Consider the following 12,461-nt stretch of genomic DNA (forward strand, 5'->3'; position numbering starts at 1 on the left):
CTTATGGTAAAATGAAACGCCATGTGGATTGAATGTTCAGAGGTAAATTTAAAAGGATGTATTTGTTATCGAAATATACATGCCAGTGCAAAGAATACCTCTCAAAAAAGCAAATATAACTCATCATCATCAATCGTATTTATTGAGCGCTTACTATGTGCAGAGCACTGTACTAAGCGCTTGGGAAGTACAAATTGGCAACATATAGAGACAGTCCCTACCCAACAGTGGGCTCACAGTCTGAAAGGGGGAGACAGAGAACAAAACCAAACATACTAACAAAATAAAATAAATAGAATAGATCTGTACAAATAAAATAAATAAATAAATAAATAAATAAATAGAGTAATAAATATGTACAAACATATATACATATATACAGGTGCTGTGGGGAAAGGAAGGAGGTAAGATCGGGGGATGGAGAGGGGGACGAGGGGGAAAGGAAGGAAGGGGCTCAGTCTGGGAAGGCCTCCTGGAGGAGGTGAGCTCTCAGCTATAAATAGAATACAATAGCAAAGAAAAATCTTCTAAAAAAGAGCACAAAAGAATACATTTTAAGACAAACCAAATATACGTAATTGTATAATTTACCACCGATATATCCTCAGTTCTATAGTGCAGAAGCTAAGTAGGGGACCTGTTGAATCCTACATTAGAAAAAGCTCGTATTATAGTAAAGTGGGCCTTGAGTAGCACCATTCTAGACTGTGAGCCCGCCGTTGGGTAGGGACCGTCTCCATATGTTGCCAACTTGTACTTCCCACGCGCTTAGTACAGTGCTCTGCACACAATAAGCGCTTAATAAATACGACTGAATGAATGAATTCTAAAACGTACAAGCATTGCTTCTTCCAACAATCCCTCATATTACGTTCACCAAGGCATGTGTTGTGAGAGGAATGGTCCCTACTTCCTTAACAGCATCCTATCCAAAACACATAGTAGAAATAATAATAATTAGGGTATTTGCTTTTAGACTGTGAGCCCCCCCTTTTAGACTGTGAGCCCACTGTTGGGTAGGGACTGTCTCTCTATGTTCCCAACTTGGACTTCCCAAGCGCTTAGTACAGTGCTCTGCACACAGTCAGCGCTCAATAAATCCGATTGCTGATGATGATTTGCTAAGCGCTTACTATGGGCTAGGCACTCTACTAAGCACGGAGGTGGATACAAGCAAATCGAGTTGGACACGGTCCCTGTCCCGCGTGGGGCTCACGGTCTCAATGCCCATTTTGCAGATGAGGTCACTGAGGCACAGAGAAATGATTTGCCCAAGGTCACAGCAGCAGACAGGCGGTGGAATCGGGATTAGAACTCCATGGCCTTCTAACGCCCAGGCCCGTGCTGTAGGCACTACGCCAAGCTGGTCTTGAGAAAACTTAATGTTCATAAAAACTGTAAATGAAATCTGTTTTCTGGATTCCCTGTTTGGCAGGCACCTTAACTTAATTATATCACTTCCCTAGGCATTCAATCAATCAATCAATCAATCAATCATATTTATTGGGCGCTTACTATGTGCAGAGCACTGTACTAAGCGCTTGGGAAGTACAAATTGGCAACATATAGAGACAGTCCCTACCCAACAGTGGGCTCACAGTCTAAAAGGGGGAGACAGAGAAAAAAAAAAAAAAAACCAAACATACTAACAAAATAAAATAAATAGAATAGATATGTACAAGTAAAATAAATAAATAAATAGAGTAATAAATATGTACAAACATATATACATATATACAGGCGCTGTGGGGAAGGGAAGGAGGTAAGATGGGGGGGTTGGAGAGGGGGACGAGGGGGAGAGGAAGGAAGGGGCTCAGTCTGGGAAGGCCTCCTGGAGGAGGTGAGCTCTCAGCAGGGCCTTGAAGGGAGGAAGAGAGCTAGCTTGGTGGATGGGCAGAGGGAGGGCATTAAACCGCTAGTTGAACTCCTGCTAAGTCATCATTCCTGGGTACTCCAAATCAGCGTGGCTCAGTGGAAAGAGCCCAGGCTTTGGAGTCAGAGGTCGTGGGTTTGAATCCCAGCTCCTCCACGTGTCTGCTGTGTGACCTTGGGCAAGTCAATTAACTTCTCTGCGCCTCAGTTACCTCATCTGTAAAACGGGGATTAAGACTGTGAGCCCCACGTGGGACAACCTGATCACCTTGCATCCCCCCCCCCCCCAAGAGCTTAGAACGGTGCTTTGCACATAGTAAGCGCTTAACAAATGCCATTATTATTATTATTATTATTATTATTATTATTATTTGGAGTCAGAGGTCATGGGTTCAAATCCCAGCGCTGCCAATTGTCAGCTGTATGACTTTGGGCAAGTCACTTCACTTCTCTGGGCCTCAGTTCCCTCATCTGTAAAATGGGGATGAAGACTGTGAGCCCCCTGTGGGACAGCCGATCACCTTGTAACCTCCCCAGCACTTAGAACAGTGCTTTGCACATAGTAGGCACTTAATAAATGCCATTATTATTATTATTATTCTCTGGGCCTCAGTTACCTCATCTGTAAAATGGGGATTAAGACCGTGAGCCCCCCGTGGGACAACCTGATCACCTTGTCACCTCCCTGGCGCTTAGAGCAGTGCTTTGCACATAGTAGGCACTTAATAAATGCCATTTTTATTATTATTATTCTCTGGGCCTCAGTTACCTCATCTGTAAAATTTGGATTAAGACTGTGAGCCCCCCGTGGGACAACCTGATCACCTTGTCACCTCCCCGGTGCTTAGAGCAGTGCTTTGCACATAGTAAGCGCTTAATTCAATTCAGTCGTATTTATTGAGCTCTTACTGCGTGCAGAGCACTGTACTAAGCGCTTATAATAATGATGATGGCATTTGTTAAGCGCTTAGTATGTGCCAAGCACTGTTCTAAGCACTGGGGTAGATGCAGGGTAACGAGGTTGTCGCATGTGGGGGCTGACAGATGGTGGAGCCGGGATTAGAACCCATGACCTTCAACTCCCAAGCCCGTGCTCTTTCCACTGAGCCATGCTGCTTCTCTGTAATATATGCCATCATTATTATTATTATTATTATTATTATTATTACTATTATTATTATGTAAATTTTCCACAGGTTCCAGACTTCTGGATTGTCTGCCCTTCCATGTCGAAAAATAATAAAGATTTCAACATTTCCCATTACTATTGCCAGTAGAATTCTGGGCTGCCTTTGTATGAATGTCTGTGACAAAAGCGAAGCACTGCCACACTGTTTCAGGTGTCCCTGAAGCTATAATTCTGTAAAATATACAACATGAGAAACCAAGTGGCCCAGTGACTAGAGCATGGGCTTGAAAGTCAGAAGGAGCTGGGTTCTAATCCCGCCTCTGCTACTTGTCTGCTGTGTGACCTTGGGCAAGTTACTTAACTGCTCTGTGCCTCAAAATACCTGATCTGAAACATGGGGATTGACACTGTAATACTGTAAACGCTCTGTGGGACAGGGACTGTGTCCAACCCAATTATCTTGTTTCTACCCCAGCCTGGCATGTAGTAAGTGCTTAACAACTACCATTTTTTAAAAAAATGTATTAAAACCACTCTACTTGGTCCAAAGCTTACTCTAACTTGTCTGTGTGATGAACTATCTCCAAGACGTATTGCTGCCAAATCTTAATTTTCAGCTCCATTCAGCTTTTAGTTTGACTCCCCTTGGAAAACAATAAAGGAATGTAACAATTCTTTAGGCAACAGTTCATCGCTCATTCCAAAAAGAAACCTTATTTACAGTTCCCTGAATCAGTTATTAAAATAAGGCGTATAATATAACTGAGAATTTGCAATATAGTTGGCTTCAAATATCACTGTCCAGCTAAAGTCCAGAGCAGTGAAAAATAAAATAGGTATATTTAATTGAGTGTTTTTATTGTGTGCAGAGCACCATACTAAGCGCTTGGGAGAGTTGGTAGACACATTCCCTGTGCTCAACGAGCGAAAATTATGAAGTCTCTCGACTAAGCTCATTGTGGACAGGGATGACCTCTCTAGACTGAAAGCACATTTTGTCTCCCAGCTCTGTTGTACTCTCCCAAGCACTTAGTACAGTGCTCCGCACGCAGTAAGCACTCAATAGATACCCTTGATGATGATGAAATCTAAAGTTTAATATCGCAGGAAATGAGCTAAAAATGTTTGAACGTCTCACGTACATTTAGCAGTGGATCCCCCTCTCCATCCGCCCCATCTTACCTCCTTCCCTTCCCCACAGCACCTGTATATATGGATATATGTTTGTACATATTTATTACTCTATTTATTTATTTATCTTGCTTGTACATATCTATTCTATTTATTTTATTTTGTTAGTATGTTTGGTTTTGTTCTCTGTCTCCCCCTTCTAGACTGTGAGCCCCCTGTTGGGTAGGGACTGTCTCTATGTGTTGCCGACTTGTACTTCCCAAGCGCTTAGTACAGTGCTCTGCACACAGTAATAATAATAATGATGGCATTTATTAAGCGCTTACTATGTGCAAAGCACTGTTCTAAGCACTGGGGAGTTTACAGGGTGATCAGGCTGTCCCATGGGGGGCTCACAGTCTTAATCCCCATTTTACAGATGATGGAACTGAGGCCCAGAGAAGTGAAGTGACTTGCCCTAAGTCACACAGCTGACAATTGGCAGAGCCGGGATTTGAACCCATGAACTCTGACAAATACGATTGATTGATTGATTGATTGATTATAAAGAAGCACAGGGTGGCACCAAACGTGGAGTCGCTCAGACCACTCGTTACCTGCTAAATAAAGTATCCGCTTTAAAATGAAACAGCAATAATTGGAAGAATGCTTGGCAAATAGTATTGTTAGGGTGCAGTATTCTTACATTTTCAGTGTCTGAAATTTGTTTTCTTTGCCTTGTTTTTTTTCTAAAGACAATACCTTTTTTAGAGTAACAGAATATATATAGGTCTATATATATATAGGATATAGGGATATCCCCAGTGCTTAGAAAGTGCTTGACACATAGTAAGCGGCTAATATACCATTATTATCATCATCATCATCATCAATCGTATTTATTGAGCGCTTACTATGTGCAGAGCACTGTCCTAAGCGCTTGGGAAGTACAAATTGGCAACCTATAGAGACAGTCCCTACCCAACAGTGGGCTCACAGTCTAAAAGGGGGGGACAGAGAACAAAACCAAACATGCTAACAAAATAAAATAAATAGAATAGATATGTACAAATAAAATAAATAAATAAATAAATAGAGTAATAAATATGTACAAACATATATACATATATACAGGTGCTGTGGGGAAGGGAAGGAGGTAAGATGGGGGATGGAGAGGGGGAGATGGGGGGATGGAGAATAATAATAATTATTATTATTATTATTATTATCATCATCATCATCATTAGCACAGCGCAGGTAAGTATACTTTTGGAAGAACTTTTTCTGCTGAAAAATCTTCACAGGGTTCTGATTTAATGGGGGCAAGCCTAACCTTAAGTGGACTCCTCCTAAGAAGCTCAAACTACATGTAATGGCATGATTACCATAGATAGACCTTCAGTTATCAACCAATCAGTCGTATTTATTGAGCACTTACTGTGTACTACGGTCCTGAGATCAGCATCATCAATCGTATTGAGCGCTTACTATGTGCAGAGCACTGTACTAAGCGCTTGGGAAGTACAAATTGGCAACCTATAGAGACAGTCCCTACCCAACCGTGGGCTCACAGTCTAAAAGGGAGAGACAGAGAACAAAACCAAACATACTAACAAAATAAAATAAATAGAATAGATATGTACAAATAAAATAAATAAATAAATAGAGTAATAAACATGTACATACATATATACAGGCGCTGTGGGGAAGGGAAGGAGGTAAGATGGGGGGGATGGAGAACAATAATAATAATAATAATTATGATTATTATCATCATCATTAGCACAGCGCAGGTAAGTATACTTTTGGAAGAACGTTTTCTGCTGAAAAATCTTCACAGGGTTCTGATTTAATGGGGGCAAGCCTAACCTTAAGTGGACTCCTCCTAAGAAGCTCAAACTACATGTAATGGCATGATTACTATAGATAGACCTTCAGGTATCAACCAATCAGTCGTATTTATTGAGCACTTACTGTGTACTACGGCCTTGAGATCATCATCATCAATCGTATTTATTGAGCGCTTACTATGTGCAGAGCACTGTCCTAAGCGCTTGGGAAGTACAAATTGGCAACCTATAGAGACAGTCCCTACCCAACAGTGGGCTCACAGTCTAAAAGGGGGAGACAGAGAACAAAACCAAACATACTAACAAAATCAAATAAATAGAATAGATATGTACAAATAAAATAAATAAATAAATAGAGTAATAAACATGTACAAACATATATACATATATACAGGTGCTGTGGGGAAGGGAAGGAGGTAAGATGGGGGGATGGAGATGGGGGGATGGAGAATAATAATAATAATTATTATTATTATTATTATTATTATTATCATCATCATCATTAGCACAGCGCAGGCAAGTATACTTTTGGAAGAACTTTTTCTGCTGAAAAATCTTCACAGGGTTCTGATTTAATGGGGGCAAGCCTAACCTTAAGTGGACTCCTCCTAAGAAGCTCAAACTACATGTAATGGCATGATTATCATAGATAGACCTTCAGGTATCAACCAATCAGTCGTATTTATTGAGCACTCACTGTGTACTACGGCCTTGAGATAATACAACGCAACATACCGGACACATTCCCTGCCCACAGTGAGTTTACAGTCTTGCAGGGGAGACAGATAGCAATACAGCAAACAAATAAATGATGGCTATATACCTAATCTCAGTTCTCCTAAAATGCCGAGGCTGAGTAGGGGTCCCCTCCTGTCCTGATCTGACCAGGGCCAGCTTCAGACAGTTGGGGCCGCAGCCGAATTCGGGTCACTTCCCAAACCCGGTTAAGCATGCAAAATCCAATAAACGCAGGACTCCATGGGGAGCCAGATTGAGGAAGATTTTTTTTTAAACATGCATTCCAAGAAATTTACCTCTTGTTAAAAAAAAAAAATTAAAAGATGCTTGTGGACCAAGGTCATGTCCTTTTATTGTCCTCTCCCAAATTTCCAGTTCAGTGCTCCGCACAAAGAAGGAACAAGTAAATATTATTGAAAGAATGAGTAAGCGGAAGGAAAAAAATGTCCTACATGGAAACAGTGACCAAAATGGGATTTTGATGGGGGGATGTCACAGCAGAGAACAGGAAAACTCCATTGTATCCCGACACAAAAAAAAATCACAATATAGCTACAGTAGGAACTAAAACATTATCGGGTGGTATAGATATTTTCCAGAAAGTTCAGTACAAGCATATTGCAAGTACAAGCAGAATTTCCCCAGCAAATGTTTAACAATCCAGTCGTTTTGAAAAAAATAAACAATCACTCTCCTCAAAGTCTCAAGCACTAAAAAAAGCTTTCTGGTACGGGGAGGAGTTCTAACTTATGCAGAAATAATTGGTCATTTTAATTGTCCCAAACAGTGGGAGTGAAGGAAGGGGATAATTTAGACCTTCCCCAACTCCAAAAACTCAATTCAGCATATTCATCTAGCAGGAACTGTTGAGATTTTATTTAAAATTGATTTTTTTTATATGACTGTGTCCTGGAACTCTCTCCTTGTCCAGATCTCTCTCCAGAAACGTGTAAAGTCCTCCTAAAATCCAACCTTATCCAACAAGCCTTTCCTGATTTGTTTCTGCACCTGTAGTCCAATAAACTCATCAGCCATCTGTAGCATGTAGTGAACTAATTTATACCCCATCCTCAGCAATTTTGAATGCATGTTATTCAGTTGTACATTCAACTGTTTATTTTGGCTACTTTGTAAATATTTTTAAATTTTCCTTCTCTGTTAGAGTGTAAGCAGGGACTGTGTCAATGAATTGTTTGATTTATACTTTCCAAGCACATTGCACCCAGTGGTGAAGGATCTTTATTAAATTCCCACAGGCCCAATGCATTCTTTTCCCCAGATATAAAATAATTTGGCACCAAAATTTAAAGTTTCCCAAAACTGACAGAACCTTAGATACGATACTTTTTTGGTGGAAGGTCGGAGGCTCTTTCCTTTGAAATGGCTTTGGCAGGCATAAAACATTAGACAAAACAGTTTTACAATTAAAAATCCATTTCTTTGTACAGATTTTGACTAGTAATTACAAGGCTATTTACATTTGCACAATATGTGTAAAATAAGTTATTTTAAAATGAAGACAATAATACATCTTTTTCAAAAAGGAAACTGTACAATTAATTTACAAATATAATAAGCTGGACAATCATCTATTCCTTCATTTATTTTCTTCCACGGGTTTTTTTTTAAAAACATAGGATATCTGTGGGAGTCCCACTGTTAAATTTAATGATTCATACTTTAATAAAACTTGTAAAATATTTAAATATCAGTGGCTGTTAATTTATCATGCCAACAGCTTCCTGCGCCTTTAGCTGCTAATTCCCTATTTTTAAACTAAATGCCATACCTTTATCAGCAAACTCAAATCTTTTTGTAAGCTATTTAAGTTCTGGATAATGAAGATTATTGTTATTATTGTAATGGTACTTGTTAAGCACATATAATGGTACATTGTAGTAAGCACTTGGGTAGATATTCGATAGTCAGCTTGGACAATAGTACCTGTCCCTCATGGGACTCCCAGTCTAAGTAGGAGGGAAAACAGTCATTGAATCTCCATTTTCCAGATGAGGAAACTGAGGCACAGGGAAGTTAAGTGACTTGCCCGAGGTCACACAGCAGGCAAGTGGTGGAACAGGGATTAGAACCCAGGTCCTCCGACTCCCCAGCCTGCTATCTTTTCCATGAAGCCACAAATCAAATACAAGCATAGGGAGCAAAATGCTTTGTAGAAACACATGCAGTAATATCTTTGTTTTTAGCTTTCCTCTTTTGTTCATCCTGGGTGCTCAGTAAATATCAGCGGCTGAGTGATCATTCATCTCGCCCCCATTTTACTAATCATCCTCTATTTGTATAAGCCAGAGAGGACTAGTTGAAGATTAACTTGTTTGAAATATGAATTTAACTATTTCTAATGGCTTTTCTTTTAGGTCGATGACAGTAAAACATCTGTGCGGGATCGATTTAATGCAAGGCAGTTCATGTCGTGGTTACAAGACGTTGATGATAAGTTTGATAAATTAAAGGTACGTCTCAAAGAATCCACCCAGTTTACAAGGCAGAAAACACAATTGCTAGAACGAGCCTTTCTGAGAACTTATACTTATGACTTATAATAATAATAATGGCATTTGTTAAGTGCTTACTATGTGCAAAGCACTGTTCTAAGCACTTATCTCAGTCCAAACCCTTACAAGAGAGATAAGAGGTTCAGGAACCCTAGGAATCCTCTGGCTGCCCTTGAGGAAGACATAAAGTTGAACAGTAGTTAAGGGCTTATTGTTTTTTTATTTATTTATTCATTTTTCAAATTCATCATCCAATTAGCTGAGATGTAGCAGTAAACAGTCTGTCTTAATTTTTAATGGTTTTAACGGCTCTGGTCACCTAAATTTTCTCTGGAGGGTAATTCGCAATGTGTGATCATGAAATGAATGAAACTGCCCAACTGGTTGTGCAGCTTCCCCACCGCACCTGTATATATGTTTGTACATATTTATTACTCTATTTATTTATTTATTTTACTTGTACGTATCTATTCTATTTATTTTATTTTGTTAGTATGTTTGGTTTTGTTCTTTGTCTCCCCCCTTTTAGACTATGAGCCCACTGTTGGGTAGGGACTGTCTCTATATGTTGCCAACTTGTACTTCCCCAGCGCTTAGTACAGTGCTCGGCACACAGTAAGCGCTCAATAAATACGATTGATTGATTGATTTTACCGAAAGGAGCCTGCAGATGGATTCAGTTGGAGAGCATCAGTCGGAGGGGTCTGAGCATTTGCTGTGTGTGTCGAGCACTGTTCGAAGCCTTTGGGAGAGTAAATTAGACGTGATCTCCATCCTCCAGGAACTTAACTGTGTAAAATAGGAGAGGGCAGCAGTAAACGAGGAAAGTGCAACGACTCTTCATTTCAAGTTCCCCCCATCAAGAAATACCTCTTGCGATTTACCAGGTTCCACCTGGAATTGAAAGCACACATTTTTCTCCGTGTCAAATATCACCGAATGATGATAAAATCCCTTCTTTTCAACAGACGTGTCTTCTGATGCGACAGCAACACGAAGCAGCCGCTTTGAATGCCGTCCAGAGACTGGAGTGGCAGCTTAAACTTCAGGAGCTTGATCCTGCTACTTATAAATCAATCAGCATTTACGAAATTCAGGAATTTTATGTTCCTCTAGTTGAGGTTAATGATGACTTTGAATTAACACCTATATGATAGCTATCACGTCCCGATCATGTTTCCCGTGAAGATCGTTTGGTGGTCAAAGATGGACCTCGTTGGGTAGAGCGCTTAATAATGTGGAGCATTGCCTTCTCCGCTAATCTGGGTTGACCGATTGTTTAATAGTGTTTTGTTAAAGTGGGTTGTTGTGCATACTCTGACATTTACGGATAAATGGCGTGAACTCATTGGGCTGCAAGACGCGGAAACAATTTCCACGAATGACTTATTTATGTTCATGAAAACTGAACGAAAAGATTTGAGTTTGCTGATAAAGGTCTGGCGTTTAGTTTAAAAATAGGGAATTAGCAGCTAACGGCGCGGGAAGCCGTTGGCAGGATAAACTAACAGCCACTGCTATTTAAATATTTTACAAGTTTTATTAAAGTATGAATCATTAAATTTAACAGTGGGACTCCCACAGATAGCCTATGTTAAAAAGAAAAATCCTGTGGAAGAAGAAAAATGAAGAAATAGATGATTGTCCAGCTTATTATATTTGTAAATTAACTGTACAGTTTTCTTTTTTGCAAAAGATGTATTATTGTCTTCATTTTCAAATAACTTATTTTACACATACTGTGCAAATGTAAATAGCCTTGTAATTACTAGTCAGAATCTGTACAAAGAAATGGATCTTTTTAATTGTAAAACCGTTTTGTCTAATGTTTTATTGGACCAAAGTTGTCGTTTTTATTCAGCGTAGTGTGTTCACACTGGCAATTTTTGAGTAAGGCATGTGTTTGGCTTAGCTTGTTTCATCACCATAATTGTTGAAATTGTGACTTAGCTGTAATGCATGCTTCACCCAATTCCGATTCTTACAGTAAACGATTCCTAATCTGTCGTAAAACCTACATGCCCACTGTTTCATCTTCGTCTGTTCCGGAATGCCTGTGATTTCCCGTGTTGAAAATATTTTTACTTAAATTCAAAATGTGAAAAAAAAAAAATAACTTTCCTAATATTGTGTGGTCTCATAGTAGAGCCTATTTTTATCCCAACAAAATACCTTTGGATGAAAATTCTCAAATTGTAAATTGTCTATTTTAATATTTACGTATGCAGAGGTCTGTAAATACATGTATATATGTTTAATAAATTTTATTGGTCATGTTAATTCATTGAAAAACTTTTTTATATTGTTGAAATTAAATATTTTTTAAGCCTAATCATAGACTTTTCGCTTTTCAAATACGGGGAAGTTTTCCAAATGAAAAATTGACAATTTATGCAGTTTAAATGTAACCAAGTAAAACCTTTTAGTATAATCAAACTTTCCGATCTCTTTGTTGCAGTTCCCGTGAAAATCTGATTTGTATTTTGTGGTGTTTTTAACTTTGCCGGTAGTATTTATTGTACTCCTGCTGTGCGCAGAGCGCTGTACTACGCACTTAAGAGAAGACGACAGAATTAAAAGACACAGTCCCTGCAGTTAAGGAGATCAATGTGGGAGATAGGTAGGCCCAGATGTTTTCAGATTGATTGAGCTTAGAGGAAAAAGAGAGATAAAATTGCTTACGATAAGAGAATGGAAAGATAAATAAGTACATGAATAATAGAGTTGTTCATTTTTTCGAAGTATTTTAATCCCGATTTTATGATCATCAATATGAGAAATACCTAAGTATTTTCACATTTTTATAAAAGGTAATACGAATCTCCCAATTGTAATCTGAAATCATCATCATCAATCGTATTTATTGAGCGCTTACTATGTGCAGAGCACCGTACTAAGCGCTTGGGAAGTACAAATTGGCAACAAATAGAGACAGTCCCTACCCGACAGTGGGCTCACAGTCTAAAAGGGGGAGACAGAGAACCAAACCAAACATACTAACAAAATAAAATAAATAGAATAGATATGTACAAATAAAATATAAATAAATAGAGTAAAAAATATGTACAAACATATATACATATATCCGTTTATTTTTTCAGCATGCTACTTTTGGAGGCAAATTCTAAGGAAAACTAGAGTAGGCTGTAAAGCAGTTATAAGCATGAGGTGAAATTAACATCTATTAACTGATTTGTTGTATCATAAAAGAACTGAAATGCATATGGTTTTGTACTTTGGAGGAGGAAG

At 38.9% G+C, this 12,461-nt stretch overlaps 1 protein-coding gene across 3 annotated transcripts in view; it reads left to right on the forward strand.

The window, feature by feature from the left end:
- Positions 1–11,531, forward strand: part of ANKRD12 (ankyrin repeat domain 12) — a 129,914-nt gene extending 118,383 nt beyond the window's left edge. For all 3 annotated transcript variants that reach the window (XM_038747530.1, XM_038747528.1, XM_038747529.1), the window contains 2 exons: positions 9,075–9,170; positions 10,181–11,531. In XM_038747530.1, coding sequence (XP_038603458.1) covers positions 9,075–9,170; positions 10,181–10,366 — 282 coding nt within the window. In that variant the 3' untranslated portion in view covers positions 10,367–11,531. The remainder of the gene's footprint in view (positions 1–9,074; positions 9,171–10,180) is intronic.
- Positions 11,532–12,461: the final 930 nt, after the last annotated feature.

Source organism: Tachyglossus aculeatus, chromosome 5, assembly GCF_015852505.1.
Source record: "Tachyglossus aculeatus isolate mTacAcu1 chromosome 5, mTacAcu1.pri, whole genome shotgun sequence".
Classification (NCBI taxonomy): domain Eukaryota; kingdom Metazoa; phylum Chordata; class Mammalia; order Monotremata; family Tachyglossidae; genus Tachyglossus; species Tachyglossus aculeatus.